At 36.6% G+C, this 21837-nt stretch overlaps 1 protein-coding gene across 1 annotated transcript; it reads left to right on the top strand.

Annotated features, from left to right (window-relative positions):
• Window positions 1-5824: 5824 nt before the first annotated feature.
• On the top strand, window positions 5825-11563 carry LOC113721880 (NADPH:adrenodoxin oxidoreductase, mitochondrial-like). The gene is made up of 13 exons (XM_027245589.2): window positions 5825-6090; window positions 6306-6410; window positions 7009-7122; window positions 7225-7278; window positions 7440-7556; window positions 8218-8327; window positions 8406-8479; window positions 8859-8920; window positions 9019-9214; window positions 9498-9561; window positions 10288-10355; window positions 10781-10926; window positions 11052-11563. Exons 1-13 carry the CDS (start codon window positions 5974-5976, stop codon window positions 11286-11288), a joined length of 1464 nt encoding a protein of 487 aa, XP_027101390.2. The 5' UTR covers window positions 5825-5973; the 3' UTR covers window positions 11289-11563.
• The last annotated feature ends 10274 nt before the right edge of the window (window positions 11564-21837 follow it).

Here is a 21837-nt window from a genome sequence, read left to right as displayed (position 1 = left end):
TTTGTCTTCCCTCTAACCCCTTATACAATACAGTTGGATTCTCCCTCTCCCATAAAATAGGATAGCATGGAAGTTGTCAATTAAAAAGGGTTTTTGTACCTATAGATAGGTCCTCTATAGTAAGTTGGGTTCCTCTCCCCTCTAGGATAGGAATAGTCTAGATGTTGTCAATTAAAAGGAGTTAATCCATTTTGCACCCATAAACAAGTCTCTTGTAGAATAGGATAATATAGATGTTATCAATTAAAAGGGGTTAATCCATTTTACACCGTAGACAAGTTTTTAAAATACAATGTTACAGTTACACATGCTAAAAACACTACCAAAAAAAAAAACCTAATCCATACAATCTCAAATACTACTTAAAAAAATTAAAAAATAACAAATCCTATCACATTTTCTTCTTCCACCCATCGCCATCACCCCTCCCCTCCTCTCTTCTCCATCGCCACCAGACCACCACCATCGCCCCTTCTCCCTCCTCTCTCCTCCCTCATTTCTCCTTCTCCATCTTTTCTCTCTCTTCTTCCTTTCCCCTCCCTTCCCTTTATTCTTGCCTGCCAGACCTGCCTCTCTCTCCCTTTTCCCTACTAGTCACTACTATAGAGGCATGACTAGATCTAGATAGATCTAGTTGTGACCAAAAGCTTAGATGGATCGCGACTAATAGAGGGAAAGGAGAGGGAGGAAAGTGTGAAGGGGAAGGCGGAAGGGAGGGGAGAGAAGGAGGGAAGAGTGAGGAAATAGGGTGAAGAAGAGGGAAGAGGGAGGAGGGAGTAGGGCGGTGGTGATGTGTGGTGGAATTTTTTTCAAATTTGAAAAAATATTTCAATAAAATTTTAAAATTTGAAAACACTTCAAAATATATTTGTAGTCAAAGTTTTTCATGTACAATACTATAATATAGTATTTGAAAATTACCATCAAAAACACCTAATCCATATAGATCCTTAGTTCTTAAATTACACTGTGATTCTCATGTTGATCCTTAAACATTAAATTGAGACACTTAGTCCCCACAGTATACCATGATTCTATCTTTGGTCTGTAAACTCCTTTCTTTTGTCTAATTATTAGACTTTTTTGTTATTGTTTGATTTTCTTTTCTATTCACTTAACTAGTACTTCGTTGATTTTAGAGATTTTTTTTTAATGATTGTGTTTAATTGGGACGATTTTTATACTTTAAGAGCTGAAATATTCTAATTTATAATTTAAGGAGTAAAGTGGGAATTGATGCATTGTTGAAGATTACACATTGAATTTCTCTCTAGAGAAAATGGCCAATTTAGTCATCTAACCCTTTTCTTAAGCCAACATGGTCCTTACCTTTTATGTGGCACAATTAAGTGCTTTAAGTTGAATTCTTTAGCCAATTTCATCTTATATAGCAATATCACGAGATAAATTATTAATTCCCTAAAATTGTGGACAAAACAAATGGATTCATAGGAAGAACACAAGAATAGCCAAATTCATGGGCAGATTTATGAGTTGCTTTCTAAAGCAGACTTATCAGGAGTTTTCTCTAATTTATATCGATATTAAATCCACATTATTTTCTTTCAGAAACCAGATAAGTTTCTAGAATTATAGGACTAGAATGGCCATGTCATTGGGGTGAGATTTGAGAAGACGATTGTTAGAACTTATAAGTAACTTTTGCTTAAGAGTTTTTGCAACCTATTTGGCATTATTTTTTCATGTGAGATTTTACATCGCTTATTATTATACATTAGTATGCCAATATTTTGTCTCAGACAGAGTTGGTTATAGCTTTTCCATCGAAAACTATCAACTTCCATTACTTTTGGTGGTTAGGATATGAGAATCATAAATCCTTTGACTTGGGATTGAGGCATTCAAATGCATAAGATTGCCATTAATGGTTTGAATCTATTTAGCACATAGTTTTATATTGTAATCTCATGATATTGCATGGAAAATAGATATGGTTTCTCCTTATGTTCATGGAGTTGCCAAAAGGGAGATTTCGTGGATGAAGACAAGAGATTGATGGGTGGTTTGTTTGGACTTTTTCTAGGACTTCTCGGTCTTTATTTATTTCTTGAGGTGCTAAACGTTTTGTTTCAAGTGAGGTTCTTTTACCCACCCATGAAAAATATTTTAACACCATTTACTATCTATTAAGTCAAAGGGAATGGCTAGTATTTTCTAAACCTCAAGGACATATTGGTAGTTTGGCCAAACTATGAGGGAGGTAAATGTAATTAAATCAATACTTGATTTTGTGTTGTGTTATAAACATAATTACAATTGTTTTTCTTTTGTTGTCATTGTATATACATGAGTGTCAAAATAATAGAGGTACCCTACAGCACACAGGGAAGAAAGATTTAGTTACTTTATTGCTTTTATTATTTACCTGATTCAATTTATCCACACAAATAAAAGACATACCGTTTTATCTTTGAAAGAATTTCAAAAACCTCTCGTTTCTAACAGCATCATGTGGTACCAAATTTGAAAAATCTCATTTATCTCCATTACTTTAAACTTTTTGTAACATTTGGAATTTATTTCAAAATATAATTTTGAAAAACTTATTTTTGCGAGAGAGTGAATATAATTTCATCTCAAATGTACCCTTTTGTTGTCTTACTCTTTATTACAAAACTTTTTTTTGGCCAGCCCTTTATTTATTAACATATAAAAATAAAAGAAGGAGGGGGACTAGACCAAAACATCCAAAATAAAAGGAGGAGGGGGACTATACCAAAACTTCCAATATATGATGATAGAAAAAAAAAAAGCAAACAAAAGAGGAGTACTAATCCCTAATATATATAATAATTTAAAAAACTTGAGTATATCAATAATAATTTAAAAACAAAATCCAAAAGCATGAAGGTTTAAATCTAATGGGACAAAATATAGTGCACTTTTAAAATAAAAAGAGTTAATATTTCAAAATTTATTTGAAGTCTTTGCAAGTCACAAAACTATTATTTGCTTCATTGCAAAGTGTATTGAGTTAATTTAAGGAGTTTTATAAATCATTTACATTTTTTTTCAACTTTCTAGTTTTTTTTTTGTCTAGATTGATGGCTTGAAAACTAGAAAAATAAAAAATACTACAAATTATGTATAAGCTTATTTATGATATTTTCAAGTTGGTACAAAAAGTTATTTTTATTGCTTTCAAGTTATTTTTACAAGTATTGTAAATTATTTATAATTTTAAATATATTAATATTTCTTGTCCAAACTAATGGCATAAAAAATTATTAAAAGATCTTTCAATCCCATTGTCAACATTTAAATTTTAATTAAAAAACCATATCGACCAAGTTTATAAAAATTAAAAAATAAAATTAATTTGTTATGACAATCAAGCATCCACAAGGAAAAAAAGGGTAAATTTATAATGAAAATTATATTTTCTCTTTCAAGATGAACCTTTTTAGTATTATATTTTGAGGTGGGTTGCAAAAGTTAGGAAAAAAATTTCCAAAATAAAGGAGGTAAATGAGATTTTTTTTAGAGTCGATTTAGTCTCTAACTTTTATTTACCAACTTGCTCCTTAAATTTAATTTTTTAATCCAATTAAGTTACTTTGTGGTGGCGCCACCACGTAAAAGCAATCAAATTTCTAATTTAACAGTTAAATAAGGGTATTTCGGGAACTTCAAGTATGAATTGTAATCACACTGAGTAAATTAAAAAAATCATTAGTATTTAGGGTATTTTTAAATTTAAAACTTTTTAAAGGTATTTTAAAATTTTTAATTAACTTCTTAACCCTTCCTCTATCTCTGCCCTTTTTGCCACCGCCACCCTTTCCTTCCCTTCCTCTCTCCGCCAACCACTTTCCTCAGTCACTCCCTTTCCCATTAACCCACCAAAGATGTGATGTTTAAGGAGATCAAGTACTTTCGCCTAACATCTCTCCATGTTGCGCTGCTAAGAATTGATGCTCATGGTGCATAATAGTATTTCTCTCGGACTGAAACGCTTCCGCTTTACAATAGCTTCACAGCAGAATGGGCTGCGACAGGTCTCAGAATTGCTTGGCTAATCAGTGACTAGCATTGGGGAAACAGTTTTATGACTCCTGTTAAACACGGTAGTTGTCCATCTGGCTGGCTTACATATTAAATTGTAATGGCACCAAGCTGAGCTAAGGGAAATGAATGTGAAATTGACAGAACTGAGTTTGCAAATGGAACTTAATAATGATTTCCAATGGTAATAGGATTAATAGAAAACAACTCAAAACTTATATATTGACATTAATTGAAGAAGATACAGAATTGGGCGGGAAAAGTAAGAAGATGAATAAGAATGGAGGAAACTTGAGAGAGGGAAAGAAGATTGGGAATGGCCCCCAAATCTGACAAATAACAAAACATTTGCTGCCCCATTACAATAGCAAATCTCCTAATATAAAGCTGCTAAGCCTTTAACTAACTTCTTAAATCTACAATCACATTAAGACACATGTCCTTCAAGTTGTTGCGGGACCGCTGATTTTCGAGAAAAGACGTGCTTCCAAAATCACGCTTTCGTCCACTTCTTCTTCTTTTCTGATCACGTCTTCTGCTTCTAGTTTTGCGCCTTCCGTTTCTTTGCTCCTACTTCAATTCTGTTTCATGACATAAATGTGGTCAACCCACCAGAGGGAATTAAAAAAAAAAAAAACAGAAAGGAAAAGTAGGGAGTTCTTTCATTGGGGTCCCTGCTACAGGGTTGCAATTCTATTACCATTTGCTAATTTTTTCCATTACACTGGAAATCTGGAAACTGTATATTGAGGCTAAGTGGAATTTCCACCACCGCTAGAGAGGAACAGTCACTGTACGCTTGATAAGGTGGCATTTTAGGATCTGAGTATGGTTAGATAATATCAATGCATATTGTGGCGAGAAGATGGAACATTTCGGTTTCTAGGGGATGAATAAAATTAGTAAACGTCACAATAGGCCCATAGATAAAAAGTTGCAAAACCACCAGTTTGAGGAAACAACACTGGAGCATCATATTCATGTGCATCAACTCTTGAGGGAAATTGATAGCATCGCATCAGGAAAGAATGAATAAGAGTAGGAAATGACAAGAATGGCAATTGAATCTCCCTTGCTCCCTAGTCCTATGCCCACTTGCATGATTATTCAAGGAAGCAGAAGAATTACACTACTTTTTGTTTGGATAAGAGTTTATTTGCATGATTTATTTGAGATAATTACTGTAGCACATTTTGTGATGTGATGTATGTGAGATAAGAAAGGTGGTTAAAATTTGTGAAGTAAAATTTTTTAATCTAAAATCAAGCCAATCCAAACAAACCCGAGGAAAAGAGGGTGGGGAGAGAGATATGAAAGGAGAAGGATATGAGAAGAAAGAGAAGGTGGGTGGATGGCGACGGAGGTTGGTAGTATGGTAGTAGAGAGATGAGATAATTCAAAATTTTTAAAATGTCCTTATTTAATCGTTAAATTAGAAACTAAATTGCTTTTAGACGGCGCTACCGTCACAGAAGATCTTAATTGGATCTGAAAATTAAGTTCATGTATTAATTTGGCCAAAAATAAAAGTTAGGAACTAAATCAATTCTAAAAAAAAGTTTATTGATGAAATTGGCCATTTTTTCAAAATTTTCAAACTTCCTGCCAAGTGACTACGGTTGGAAACTTCAGGGAGGTTTCTGAAATTATGAAATTATCCCTGTTATTTTTTTTTTTTTGACTTTGCAAAGAACCTCCTCGTCTTCGTTGCCCATTTATTTTTCCTTCTCCTCTCTTGAAGAAGTTACGCAAATTTCAACCATTTCAACTGTAGAAATTTTTTCCCAGTTATTGTTCTCTTTCTAGACACAATATTTTCCCTTCCTTTCTGCTGCAAGCCTGCAACTCAAGCTTTTGCTAGAGGTATATGCATATCGGTGATTTATAGCCTGTAAAATTCAACATATATGGTCCGGAAGATATTGTTTTGAGTCTCAACAACCAAAAATGGCGATATCGATTCCTCTGAGACGGCTTTCGAGAAGCTTCTCAGCAATTGCTTCCAATCCTTTACGTGTTTGCGTCGTCGGAAGTGGCCCTGCCGGTTTCTACACCGCCGAAAAGGTTTTTCTCACATACAAACTCTGATAAAATATATTAGGATGTATTAACTGAAATATGTTGCTAATTAGTGCTATTGAATTTTGTTGTTAAATTATTTCTAGGTCAATTGTTTTGGTATTTCGGTAAATTCATAATATTTGCTTGCTTTATTTGTTCTCCAAAATGACAATTTAATTCATGGACTCAAATTGTTGTCATGAATGGAATGCGAATAGGTTTTGAAGAAGCATGAAAGAGCAGAAGTTGATATAATCGACCGATTGCCCACGCCATTTGGATTAGTCCGCTCTGGTGTGGCACCTGATCATCCTGAAACTAAGGTCTCTATTTTGCTTGCTGTGTTTTATGGATTTGAAAAAATGTTTTTGTTGTTTCATGTAAAGGTAGAAAACTTGCACGGACATTGGATTGTAAATAGCTGTTGTGAACTGTTAATGAATTTTTGGCCCTAAAGCTAGCTTCAAATATTAGGAGACAATGCTAACGATGTGAATTTCAGGAATGTAATTGAATATTATTGATTGCTTCAAGTATTACGTTTATATATGCAATTTACCATCCATTCTAGAAGTTGTACAACATTTTGCCAGCGACATAGTAAACTAAAATAAGGTGTTTTTATGGTGTTAAGTATGCTAAAACAAATGCAGAAATTCACTTTCTTTCTTTTTTGATGTCTGATTAATCTCCATATGCTCCCTGGAACGGTAGAAATTGTATCTAGTTGTGTGTCATGACCATTCTTATGAAGGAGAGCATATACTTAATCGTATCTATTGCTAAAGTAGTTTCTTATGCTTGTTCGTGAAGTGCTGTCAAATAGTTAATCTTTTCTCGTCTTAGTCTACTGACTTGATGGTAAGGTATTTTGTTCTATCTATACTTGTTTGGGATAATTTACCAGACATCTTGCTACAGATTGTGACAAATCAATTTTCTCGGGTTGTGCAAAATGAGCATTGTTCCTTCTTTGGGAATGTGTCCCTTGGATCTTCCATATCTTTGTCAGAGCTGCGAGATATTTATGATGTGGTAAGCTTGCAGCTTTAAATGTATACCTTAGATCTGTATTTCTGGGTTGTTGGCTTGTTAATTTAGTTCAATTTGTTTACAAGAAATGCAACTGCTGTGTAGGTTGTACTTGCCTACGGTGCTGAGAGTGATAGAGTTCTTGGTATACCCGGAGAGGTAGGTGTCACAAACTTGGATTGTCCTACTATTTTACATTTGAGAATATGTTGTCTACATGTTGTCCCATTGCATCTCCTAAACTTGTAAATTAATGCTTTTACTCCTTTCTTTTAAGGGTTTCTTGTTAATTTCCATTTGTCCTTCTGTATGCTCTAAAGGAATTAAAAGGCATTTATTCTGCCCGAGAATTTGTATGGTGGTATAATGGCCACCCGGACTGTAGCAAGCTGGATCTGGACTTGAAAAGCACTGATACAGCTGTTGTACTTGGTCTGGTATGCTTGTACATGTTCATTCCAATATGTGCTCTACATGCCAATTTGAAGATTGCTTATGTACTGCTTTAATTATAAAATGCCTTATTCCATAAATTTTGCTTGGCTTCATTTGGGAATTGGAATTTTCCATGACCCCCCCCCCCCCCCCCCCCCCCCCCCTCCTTTTCTTCTCTCAGACTAATTCAGGAACTGGAGTTCTGCAGAAGTTGTCAATATTGCATGAGATGTTTCATGAAACTGGCAGGAAGAGCGATTGACCTAATAATAATTATAGTTTTAGAACCTGCTTTTGTTAAATGTGAAACACTGCAGCTGCATCCTAGCGAGCTCCAATTGTTTGCATTCGAGGGAATATCGATTTTGCATATTTCTATACATCTATTTCTGCATTTGATTCAGGACCTTGAATGATGAAATTAGCAAATTTCAAACATGTATATCATGAGCTCTTTAATTGTTGACTTTGTACTCGACCAATAAAAGTACATACAATGTGATTTGGATTTTCTCATGTAAGTGTAGTTACAGGCAGAAGAATTGACCTGTACAAGTCGGCTTTTTGACAAATTCAGTTATTTATTAATGATGGATATTCATTCTCATCCAATAAGAATATGTTTCATGAACATTACTTGATATCAACACCTAAACCATCCAGGGTAATGTAGCTCTTGATGTTGCACGAGTTCTTCTACGGCCTACAATGGAATTGACATCGACTGATATTGCTAGCCATGCTGTGGCTGCTTTGGAAGAGAGTTGTATAAGGTTTGTATTCTACTATGTCTTAGCGATTTGATGAATTTGTGTAAATATATGTTCTTGAATCTACAAGTACAATTGCAGAAAAGTATATCTGGTTGGAAGACGTGGTCCAGTACAAGCAGCCTGCACAGCAAAAGAACTGCGTGAAGTTCTTGGTAAATGCTGTAGTAACACATCCATTTTGTTATCTTACTTTGAGTATTACTCAGTGTCTTTCAAGTTGAACTGGATATCTTAAGATTCGTTGAGCAATGATGCTATAGTCTTTTATAGTGTTGAATTCATTTTGCTTCAGTCTGATTCCAGATTGTTTGGGTACATCAGAAAGGATTTGTTTGAATTGACTGCCAGCATAATGTTTCTTTTGCGCTACAGATCTAGATTTATGACACGTTCAAGATCTCATAAAATCTAGTGGTTATGTTCTGAAGGTCTATCATATGAGAATATCTTGCCCTTGCTGTGTATGTAGGATCAACTCTATCTGAATTAACTTAGTCAACTAGCTTTTGTATACCATGGATTTGGTTGCAGGCATCCAAGATTTGTATGTGCACATAGATGAAGCTGATCTTGTGAAAACTCCAGCAGATGAGGTACATCTCTTCTATTTTATTTTCCTGGCTTAATGATCGGTGCAGGTTTATCGCTTTTACTTATTTCCTGCAACTAATTTTTTTGTGTATTGGCAAAGGAAGAACTAAAGAACAACCGGATTCATAGGAGGGTTTATGAGTTGCTTTCTAGAGCAGCCTCGTCAGGAGTTGCCTCTGGTTCAGGTCGACATGAACTCCACTTCGTTTTCTTCCGGAAACCAGATAGGTTTCTAGAATCGGAGGACCAGGGTGGCCATGTTGCTGGGGTGAGGTTTGAGAAGACAATTGTTAGAGGTAATGCTTGCTTAAGAGTTTTTGCTTTAGGGGGTTGCAGCCACATCTATCTGGCATTATTTTTTCATATGAGATTTTACATCTCTTATTATTATACATTAGTATGCCAATTTTTTTGTCTCAGAGAGAGTTGACAACAGATTTTCCATCTGAAACTATCAAAAATAGGATTTCACTAATGAATGATCTTATGCTTCCTGTTGGAGTGCACATGATAATTGGTGAATAAGCGGAATATCTTAATTGAGTTGTCTATATGTTGACGTTGTTTCTGATTTTCCAGAAGAATTGGAATCTGGTAAGCAAATTGCAGTTGGTACTGGACAATTTGAGGACATTGAATGCGGGTAAACATTCTAACCACATGCAATGAAACTTGAGTCCTTTGTTTTAAACTGTGGTTAGTTTCCAGATTGTCATCGACCGGTTTGTTCTGTGTAATATATGTCTCATCATTTTTTGCAGCATTATTTTCAGTTGTAACTTGCATTATGAAACTTGCCATCTTTTTTTATTTCCTTAATTTAGACTATAGTTATCTTGCTCTTTTCATTATTGGGAAGATGATTTTCTGGCTGTTTAATGTGTTTTGACATTGTTGGACATGTATTTTACTGAGCATAGTAGGTAAAGTTTTCATTTGTTTTGCTTATATACACACAATTTGTTCCTCTTTGTTCTGTTGGCTAGAGTGCCTAAAATTGTGTCGACTGATTGTGTCCATTCTCTTTCCCCCTCTAATAAATTAACGAGGACTTAATTTCTGCCAAGCAATTTTTCTTTGTTCTACATTACAGTGTTATTGGTGAAAATCATGAAGTGAATAAAAGATCTCTAGCACTTGCTGTAGTTTTGATGAAGTACTTGTTAGGTTATGTGAAAATAGATTCTTTGTTAGCTAAATCAAGATCAAAGAAGAAAGCAAGAATAAATGGAAGAGAGATGATTAGGGTATAAGCCAAGCTTACTTGGAGTATGATGGTTTATTTAGCTTGTCGAAAGTCTTTGTGCTTCACAGATATCTGGTACTTTTATCATGCTGCTAATAGTATAGCAACCTTTCTGTTTGGCAGATTAGTGCTGAAGAGCATTGGGTACAAATCAATTCCTGTTGATGGTTTACCCTTTGATCATCAGAAAGGTATATCCAATGGTGAAATATTTGCAAAATTATTGTTGGACTTCACGCTGTTTTACGCTTGTTTGAACTTGTTCCTGTGCTGTTTGTATTCTATTCAAGCATATTTACTATTGCACAATTCTATAGCGACCTGAGGAATCCTGGAGTAATTTTCCTTGATGACTGTCCAGTTTGGATAGTTGTTCTTGTTGTACCTTGTCCTTTTAGGTGCATTGGGAGCATAGGACAGGAAAATTTGTCCCTTTTTTTGGGGTGGCAGGTTGAGGGAATTGGGAAGAGGGTGCTGAAGGGATGCAGCTTCTGCTCTAACCCTTTCAGCTTTATATTCCATTTCTTTTACATATACAAGATTATGGTAGAAACACAGGCTACCGGGATTCTAGAAATTTTTTTACTTTTTCATTTTTCTCTGACTGCTTTACCAGGCATGGTTCCAAATGTTGGAGGTCGTGTCCTCAGTGATGCTTCTGGAGATGAAATGCAGTTTGAGAAGGGCTTGTATGTCTGTGGGTGGTTGAAGAGAGGTCCTACTGGGATCATTGCTACCAACCTCTACTGTGCTGAAGAAACGGTATTTGAATGCTTCATTCCATCATCAGAACGGTGTTTTAGAAGCCTTGTTTTATGCAAATCTGCTTTTCAGTATCTCTACACTCTTGATCATTTAACTTCAGATATTACCTGAAAACCTGGCAGGTGGCTAGTATAACTGAAGATGTTGAGAAAGGACTATTCACACGTACGTCCAGCTCACAGCAAAAGCCTGGGAGAGAGGGACTGCTCCAGTTACTTGACAGTAGGGATATAAGATTTTTTCCTTTTGGAGCCTGGGAAAAGATTGATCAGGAAGAAACAAGACGAGGATTGTTGAAAAACAAGTCCAGGGAGAAGCTAACAGAATGGCTGGAGCTATTAAACATTGCCTCAGCGTGAAACGATTTACCTTTTCCTCTCAACCCTGACTCTTTGGGTTCATTTTATCAACAGGAATATGATTCTTATCATCTTGTCCACCCTTGCATAATGTTTACCCTTTGTTAGAGTAACACATAGTTGCCTCTTCAAAGGGTTGAAAGCAGACGAAATTTTGGAACTTCTACTGATGTATTTGACTGCTCAGGTCATTGTAATGTAGCAAAATTTGGGATCTAATGAATGTTGTAGGAACAGCTGAATTTTTACGTGAACAACTTGAGAATTCTAAGTGATGTAGCCGTTATTAGTTTAACTGTCGATTGTAATATATATTCCCTCGAAAGTGTCTGCATGACATACCTTTGATCTTGCCTTCAATCTGTGCCTTACTTGAGCTACGCTGCTCATCTTCAAATGAAACGATGAAGGAAAAATGTGGTGATAATGATAAGGATAAAGCAAAACCGGAGAGTGGAGCTAAATAGGAATGTGCGATGTGTTACTGAGTCAAATTTGTTTTCTCTGATTCTTAGTCCTATTCAAATTTGATTTGTCTTCTGGGATTTGTAGTCCTGTTCAAGTTCTAATGAAAGACGACCAACCATTAAAACAAAAATGTGTCACCAAGTGTGAAAGTTGGAACGGCAAAGTACATTTTCATTTCTTAGTTTATGTATTTATCTCATCTTTTTAGTTAGTCAATTGTTCAATTTTCTTTATTTTCTTGACCTTTAAAATGTTAATCATTTTGGACACACAGAACTCAAAATAGATCTAACAACATAAAGAAGAAAGCCAAGCATGTGCAAGAAAGAAAACAAAGGCACGTTAAAAGTTCATTTGTACTTTTTTTAAGTTACTGAGATAAAGTTACTAGGATGTGGCTAAATCCTCAAAATATTGTCAAGTGCTAAAAAAATCAACCAGATGGCGCGACGGGCTCCAGATTTTTTTTTTTTAAACAAGCTTAAGCGTGATGGCCTCACAAAATTTTTTTAAAGAACCTGTCAAGCCGTCGCGCCATGGTGGCAACACGGCTGACAAGATTTTCCTTTTTTTTTCTTAGTAAAAATTGTGTATAAAAATTTATGAAATAAGAATTAGGGTCGGTAAAACCATTTTAGCAAGTTAAGGGCAAAACTATTGTTATCCCCCCACAACCCTTTGTGAACAGGTTAAGGGCAAAAATAAAGGCAAGAAACACGCGAGGCGTTGATATTGTTCTTTTTTTAACAATATTTTAAACTTCATCCATCTTGACATTTATTTATTTTGATTTTGTGTTTAATCCAGTTGCTATACGTTTGAACAATGTTCAATATTTTCAAAATTGAGAAGTACACGGTATTTTATGAAACCTTACAATACTAGAAAAGGGTACATTAATTTAATAGATAAAAAGGTATAAGTAACTCTATGATCAATTTAATTTTTTTAAACGTTAAATATGAGTATCATATATCAAATAATGACCTATAAGAGCACATTTACTCTCTGTGCGTTTTATACAAACATTCTTTATTTCTATGAAGATACTATTAGTTTTTTAACACAATTGTATTTTATATAAATTTCTAAATATAAAAAATTGCAATTCACGTAGTAATTTTTCTACTTCTATACAATTACAGTTGATTTTGTAAACTCTAAACCCTATTTTGTAAATTGTAAACCCAAAACCATAAACCCTAATTTGATACAACTAAGTGATGAAGACTATATGAACAAAGTTAATATTAACAAACCGTCACTTTACTAATTTGTAAATCATACAAATTATTTATAATGTGTAAACCCTAAACACTTCTACACTTGGTAAAATGGTTTTACCGACCCTAATTCTTATTTTACAAATTTCTATACACAATTTTTTTAAAGAAAAATAAAAATGGCGTGCACGATGGGACAGACAACCACAGAAAATCCTGTCAGCCGTTGCGCCATGACAGGTTCTTAAAAAAAAATTTGTGGGGCCGTTGTGCCATGTAACTTTTTTTTTTTAAATCTTGATACTACGCTTCTGCAGACTCGCATTTGGTTGATTTTTTTAGAAATTGACAAAATTTTGAGGATTTAGCCCTAGGATGTAACATTAGTTAATTACATATTAATTTAGCCATTTTATTTTTTCAAGAGCAACAAATTGTTAGTATTTGTACCACACCAATCCAATTTGAAACAGCTAATCCTATTGAACAGAAAAGTGCAACTATTTTACCCAAAAAAATTTTAAATCAAAATTTTGGTTTAAATCAAATGCTCGAATGTTCTTAAAAGTTTGAAATGTGCCAAATTTACCTTTTAAAATCGGTATTTATGAATCATTTCCTATATTGTAAAAGGATTTCACAATAGAATTGTTCTCTAGTTCAAGAGCAAGTGCCAACAAAGGATTATGGGAGTCAATTCAGTTATTTACAATTGTTACAACTTACAACTTTTGCCTTGTTTTATTGAGTCACTTTTCCTGATTGCCATTACTAGTCTACACATATATAAGTGACAGTACTAGTCTACACATATATAAGTGATTTACACTAACTCTTTTAATTTCACTTTCTAATTCATGATTTACTTAGCAATATAGAGGACTTCACTTTGACAACCTGCAGACGGAAGGGTTGAAGTTGATGAAGAAAATCACTATGCAAGAAATCTATGATTTGAAAGTTCTAATTATCTATTTTAATTCCACTAGAATTACTTTTTTTTGGGCGACTTTGCCAAAATCTTAGTAGATGGTATACGCGATTAAAATTTCAAATCTGTAAAAGACAAGAAAAATACACGACAAATATGTGATATATAAATTTAAGAAAATATGTGAGTACAATCTTTGGGGTTTTCTCGAACTTGTGGAGAGTTTCCCTCGATTCTCCTCCTCAAACACCAATCCAAGGGCTTCGCAGTTTGTTCTTGGATCCATCACCGGTTCCTTCAAATCTTGATATGGAAGACTTGAAGGGCTTGGAAGATATTTGAAACTCAAGTCTTGATATATGGGAGACTTGAAGAGTTTGAAGATCCAAACCTTTCGTGGCTTGGAGCTTCAATGTTTGAGCGTATGAGATACCTCTGGATCTCTGTGTGTCTCTGTGTCTGTGATTTGGTTGAGAAACCCATATTTATAGCTGTGGCAAGAGGTAGAGGTTGACGACCTGTGTACCACTTTACTTGTCTTGCAAGACGTGCAGTCATAGTAGGACTGTGCTAGTCAAATATTATCTCTTCATTTTATATTTATTAATAAAGAGATAAGTAATTCATCGATTGGCCAAACTTGTGGGGACATGTGACGTGGCGTCGTTTGACTGGCCAAGCTATTGCAGTATATAAGAAATATACTTGGATTAAACAACTCTAAATATTATCCCTTTAATAAGAAATAAATATTTAGATATTTATCCAATAGACATGTGACATGATATGATTTGGTTGGTGGAGATATCCCTGTAATTTGAATTGATTCGGAACACCTCAACTTGACACGTGGTGAAATATAATTGGCCATTTAATAACTAATCTTTCCAGGTATACATGACATATGACAATATCCGATTGGATAGAAATATGTCGCAAAAATAATTTATAGACCAATGGTACTTTTAAGAATTAATTAAAATTTCATTGTCTACAAATGCCCCCTCGAAATTTGTTCGCGAGTGTTGAAGACTGAAGCAAGATTTGAACAGACAAGTTTCGACATTTTTTTTTTGAGCACCGTCGGAATATTAATTCTCAAATAAGTCCATAAATAGACTAAATTGGAGATTTAGTGACTTAGTGATCCTAACATAAAGTCTAATGACTTAATGGTCTCAAACTCCACATGAAATACCACCAACATGTCCTTAATGATCTCAATTTCCAAGATCACTAGTGCTTTCAATTTCCCGAGGCCGGATCACTTCATTTGGAAGCTTTATGTCCACCGTTTGAATATCAATCCAAGTAAAGTCCATTCAATGCCGTGGCTTTACTCAAAGCTTTGCAATTCAAATATCAATTCATGGACTTTATTCACAAAGTTGCAATACCGTGGCTTTGGAATTGGTCATAAGAAAGCCATGTGGGGTGCCACCAATTCATGCAAATCATAGTGTTATGAATCCCCAGGGTCAGGCATATCATGCCAATAGCCACAAGTCCATTGCTACGTATGCATTGCTAGACAAATTTCGGTGGTTTCACTTTCCAAGGCCGCATGACTTCATATTAGGTTGCCCCGAGTCCTCTTCTAGTTGAACATACTGGGAAAATGTGGTCCCCCCCATTCCAGCTGACCACTGGCACCGTTCGCTAGTTAGCTGCCATACCTTTGCAGATCGCCTGATGCTCGGTCATTGACATACTTCTCCATTTTTTCTCAGCGGGTGAATTAAGGAAGGTCTTCCCATCAACCTTGACTCAACTCATTAGCTTCATTTGAGACGGCATGGTTGACGAGGTGCATCACTCCCTACTCCATGGCAGCCTTCTTTAACTCGTCGCGACATCTCTCACAAACAGCTGCGTCAAATGCTTCACCGTCCCTCGAATCGATAGTAGGCACCAGCAGAACTTCATTTTTTTTCCTCTTCCTCAAAGACATTACCCATGCTCATCAGCTCTTCTAGACGTCTTGCGTCCCCTTTTGGTAGAATCCCACTATTGACCAAGCTCTCAACTTTTGAAGTCACAGCAGAGGTGGTCACTCTTCCTGTATGCCATTCTACGCGGCTAGCTACTTTCGATACCCCTTCTCTATTTAACAATATATATACATATATAGCCTGCTAAACCAATTTGAATACTGCCCAACATCCTTGACATGGGCTATATACACAAACTATTCCTCCACTAAATTTACCTGCAGGTTTCTTGATTTTCCATGTGTTGGGCATAGTTTGTAGGTTATTCATGTGATGGAGCCGATAGGGTCGAATGCTACTGCACTTAGAAGTTCATTCCAAAACTACCAGTTAAGTAATTCAATCCATGGCAAGCTCCATTCGCTGGAACCCAGGTCTCCATGCCGGTGATCTGCCTCATAATATAGTTGGTTAAAAGACACCATATTAGACTTGAATTCCATTTACTGGAGCCGTGCTAAAAAGGACACCGTTTTGGACTTGAACTTCGCTTACTAGAGTTCTACTAAGCACGCGTAGTCTTCAAGGCAAGACCTCCGAGTAGTTCATGTAAACCCGAACTCTATTCACGTTCGGACTTGAATACCTGCAGGCTTTCAATGAAACTCCCCGCTATAAAACTCTCGAGGCCGAAGTCATGAATTCATAATTTCCTCAGAGTCGTGGATCTCCAATTGCTGCCCCTTTCTTTTTTGCCGCGTTTTGCAATTTGCCCAACAAGAGTTGCCGCTATTTTCTTTGTTCGCTGCCGCCACTGCTACGCTTTTATTTGTTGTTGCCGTTATTCATTGTTTGCCAGTTTGCTTGGCTTTGCAGCCTTTTCGACTGATAAAATCAATTTGAAGTCGGACATCACTCTCGCCGAGCTACCCTTGAATTATTCTAAGGCACGCTCCACTTCTCCAAGCTATGGATGAATTTCTTCTTTGCTAGAGTTTAAAACTCTCCCTTTATATATATATATATATATATATATATATATATAACTCCCCGAATTTTAAATTATCCACGGGCACGCTTGCTCTCATATTATCCCTGCTTGTGTTTCTCATTTTGCCACTTTGCATGGGACAATTGTTGATTTTTGGTAGTTTCTGCACAGATAGATTCAGGGCAATATCTTCTTTGTTGCGAGCCGTTTGCAAAATCTGGTTGCTGCTTCTCCCACAGTTTTGAAGGTAGTCATCTCCAATTTTCGTTCATAAATATTCATACTCTCTCATATCAATGGTTCCCATACTTGTTTTAATTTGTCTTGACCGTGTCTAATGCTTGAAATCTGCATGTTAAGCTGCCATGTCTCAAACTTATGAACCTGAACCACCAACTCATTATAAGATATCATTATAAGATAACATGATTTCCAAATCCCGAAACTTGTGAGTAATTCGCATACGAATCCTTGCATGTTTTGATTATAGGTAATTCTACCAAGTTGCGTTGGAACCTCGGCTCTTTATGTCTGACAAATCGAAGTGACATTTTAGAGTTTCACCACAAAACTAAACAACACCTCAGCCGCCACAATTGCACACACGATCCCTTATAATTGAGACTCCACCGATCTATGTTACTGATCTTCTTGACACCCGAACTCTTAAGCATGCCTTGACATATGACTGACTTTCCGAAACTTTAATTGCCTTATCAATTATTTGTCGTCATCCCATCTTACTTTTGCTTGCCTTTTATTGTCAGGTCCGACTTCAATAGGAAATTAGCATCCAACTCGAGGAATTAGAAACGTAACCATGAGGTAACTTGACTGGCAATGTTTCGTAGAGAAAAAGGAAAAGGTCGCCCTTTTTTTTCTTTTTTTTTTAACCAGCTCAACCTTTCCCTTTTTCCTCCAAATTTGCAGCAACCATGCAAATTAAGGACTATGCCACACCATTGCCACATATTTCATTGACGGATGAACGGGGTGGACCTCAATCAAAGAGTTTGTCACTACATGTTCATAAACCAGCAATTGAGCCATTCGTTGAGTCTTTCATTCCCCTTGAAAGATGCTTTCATCTTGAAGATTGGACTAGCTAGTGGACTAAGGAAGTTGTGGCACCGTCGACTTTCTCCACTACGTCGAGGGAAGAAGAAGTGGTCGTATTAAACTCGTCACTTCATAGTGGAAATCCAGAAATAGCCAAATTCACACTTCCATTCGTGGGATTCAATATTGACAAAACTACATGGAAAATCCCTTCGTCCTTCTTCGGCGAGGCGTGCTTCACTTCTCACTATTGGGAATGAGTCGAGGACATTCTCGGACGGTATAAAGAGGTGCTCACACGTGCATATTTGAAGCTGTTTACGCGTCGAGGTACTCCTACGACTGCTGTGAAAATATCTTACGAGCTTTCTTCAAATATTGGTGCCCCTCGACAAACACACTTCATACACCCGTTGGAGAGTTGTCTATCACACTTTGTGACCTTTATCGACTTGGTGGCCTTTCAATCGATGGTTCGTTCTTTGATGAAGTCGTTCCTTCGGCGCAGGAGTTTCTCACTCGTGACAAAGAAGGGAAGCCACTTCTCCTTGAGAGTTGCAGGCACCTCTTTTCCTCCTACTACCACCTTTGGACGAATGACCAAGGAGTATGGATGAAAGACTGGATTCGCTTCTGGTTCAAAGGAGAGGCTAGGTATATGGCTCCTGCGAGTAGGGCGAATAGAAGAAAGACCACGTCTAAATCGAAAATGACTTACAACCCTTCTGGAAGCGTAGAGCCACACAACCTTGCTGATACGAAGGACTTCAACGTCCCTTTCGACACACTGGATATCCCAGGGTCTTTAAGAAAGGAAACCTATATTGCGGCATTCATAGCGTATTGGATTTGCAAGTTCCTTTTGCCAAGCAAAAAGGTCGATCGTATTCGCCCAAGTGTTTTCAAGGTTGCATACTTAATGGCCACGGAGAAAAGATTTTGTCTTGCAATTCCCGTTCTTGCGAGCATATATCATGGGTTGAGGGAGATCGTCCACGCCCCTAACCTTGGAGAATGTAGGGTAACCTTTCCAATCCATTACGTTTATGCTTGGATTGGCCAATACTTCAATGTATGTTAAGAAAACAATCAAGTGAATAGCCACCACGTGCGCATGACAAGATTTAGTGGTGGGAAAATGGCATATTTTATGGCCGATCAGAAGCTGAGGAAATCTTCAAAGAAGTGAATCCTTTGATGCTTCCCAAATTGTATTGGACTGAGAGTGAAGAAAAGGTGTTGATCGACGATGGATCTTTATCATCAAGACTTACGAGCTACTTCATTAGTCAACGCTCTTGTCATTTAACTCTACGTAAGGACAATACTTTCATTATTAAAAATTCTAATCCTTGCAGGTTTAGCAGACAATCCGATTTCTGTCAGGACATTTCCAACAACTTGAAAGAGATCACTCATACTTATACTTTGGGTGAAGCTATTCAACTAGGGGATTCCTCAGTTCGCACGCAGACGCGATCTCGGATGACTATATCCACACACAAAAAGCATCCATTGATCACAAAAAACTATAATGCATGGTGGTCAACTAGGTCAAATAGTGTCTCTTCAACTTTCTTTAAATTTACCGTTAAAATCCTTCAGCAATCATCAAAGAAGGGTAAGGTTACTTCCGCCAATGAGTCAGTGCATCATAATAGAGCTATAGAGATTGTAACGGGTCTTACCTCATCCACCTTGCGGAAGAACAAAATTATTAGCAGTCCCTCGAAAAATATTGTCACAAAAAATAAGTCTTCCAAGGATTCTCGACAAGCCATCAAAGAGGCGCAACCAGCGATTCCAACAAAGAAGACGCCGCCCAAAGTTTCAAAATCCTTGAACCGGTGGACGATCGTGAGTCTATCGAGGCTATAGAAAAGGAAGGGACTCAAGTTCAGGGCATCGGATCTACCCAAAGAGGAGCCCATTCTTTGGCGAGCAGTAGTAGTAGTCAAGACCGTCACTGGAACCGATCAAAGAAGAGGACATCTTCTGATTTGGAGGAGGTTTCCTTTATACCACCGTCGGCTGGAGTGTCGCCACTTGAGGTAATCATCTTGCTATATTTTTTTTTTTTGTAATTTTTTTAAACTTTTTTCTTTTCAGCCCCCGTTTCTTGAATTCCATCAAGAAGATATTGGTAACAATTCACCATCCGAACTCGAAGTTGATGATATAATTTCAAACAACAAAAGTGACGAAGTAGCTATCAGTACTCCAAAGCAATTTGCCGCCAGTGGATGTACCTCGTCAATGCGTAAGAAGGAGTCAACTAGTTTGCACGAGATCCGAAAGAGACCTAAATCAACACTGGTTTCAGAATTTCACGGGCAAAAATTGATCCAAGCGCATCGAAGGAGATACTTGCAGAGTTTGTGGATAGATTTTCGCCGGTAGATTCTTGACACTCCTATTGAGCAGATCTCTTCTTTAAAAGAGTGTGCAGAGGAAATCGTTGCGAAAATTACAAGAACGGATCCTACCAATGGTCTCCCTTTAAAGGACTTCTTGATAGAATTATTTGCCAAGGCGGAGGCATATGATGTTTTAGCATCTTCGTCATGGGAAAAGATGAGTAAAGAAACACGTGCAGAACTCCTTTTCAAAGTGACCGTCCAACTCGGTAGAGCTAAGGCGAATAAAGAAGAACTAACTCGTTATCTGCAAAGTTTTGAAGAAAAGTTACAATCCATTGAAGACAGGAAGGAAGTTCTGCAGTAGAAACTTATCAATTTGGAGAAACAAGGTCTGAAAATCAGCTCAACTATTGATCAAAAGCATGAAACTTTCAAAGAGATCCAGACAGAAATAATCCGGGCACATGATGAGCTCTATTCTATTGAAAGTACCAGCATCTTGACTGATGACGCAGTAAAAGAACTTGAAGACATGAAATCTGCACTTGAATCATGCAAGATAGCTGTAGTGGATTACAAATTTGACATTTAGTCTTTTCATCATGTCTTTTTCTGAATTTTTTTTCCTCTTTTTTTTTCCTTGTAATGAAATTTGTTTTTATGAATAATAAAATGTTTCTCATTTCTTATCTCTTGTTATTATTTTTTTCTAACAGAAAAGAACTCTTAAATTTAGCATTTTATTTCAAAAAAAAAGAGACGATTTTTTTTTTTTTTTGCAAAGAAAGAGGGTTTGGTTTAGGAGGTGTAACTGAACTTAGAAGTTACCCGTCAACCTGCCTACGTATCCCAACAAAGGAATCAAGTCACACGTAGTTCCTGTCGTTCACATTTTAATCTCATGCGGACCAGGAACATCTATTTGTTTACCACCTTAGACTTGATGGAGTCTTTTAGCAGTTTAATCACATACTACACTATTGGTGATTGCCATCCACAGTTTTAGCTCATGCGGGTCAGGAGCATCTATTTGTTTACCACCTTAAATTTGATGGAGTGTTTTAGCAATTTAACCACATACTACACTATTGGTGGTTGCCATCCACAGTTTTAGCTCATGCGGGTCAGGAGCATCGCGCGGTTCCGATTACGCATAGTACCTTTTTAGGTACTTGCCATTGATGGGGCCAACCCTTAATCCATCCTCAGCAACCAACTTGTATGAGCCATTTGTATACACTTCTCGAATAACATATGGACCATTTCACTTAGGAGTAAACTTTCTTTGGCCGCCATGAGTGAGAATGATCGGTCTCCGAACAGCGAGTACTAACTCTCCAATCTGGAAAGAGCGTGGCTGGACATGCTTATTGAATGCTTTTGAAAGGTGGGTTTGATAGCACTCAATTCGTTGTTGAGTTTCAAATCTCTTTTCGTCGAGTGCTTCTAACTCTTCAAGGTGAAGATGAACATTATCTTCTTCACTGAACCCTTCTTGAATCGCAATTCTTAGCGAAGGTATTTGACACTCAAGTGGAAAAACAGCTTCAATACCGTAAATAAGCGCATATGGGGTCGTTTGCGTG

Source organism: Coffea arabica, chromosome 1c (assembly GCF_036785885.1).
Source record: "Coffea arabica cultivar ET-39 chromosome 1c, Coffea Arabica ET-39 HiFi, whole genome shotgun sequence".
NCBI lineage: Eukaryota > Viridiplantae > Streptophyta > Magnoliopsida > Gentianales > Rubiaceae > Coffea > Coffea arabica.
Note: the sequence above shows the minus strand (reverse complement) of the source record. Positions and strands in the feature narration are given on the sequence as shown.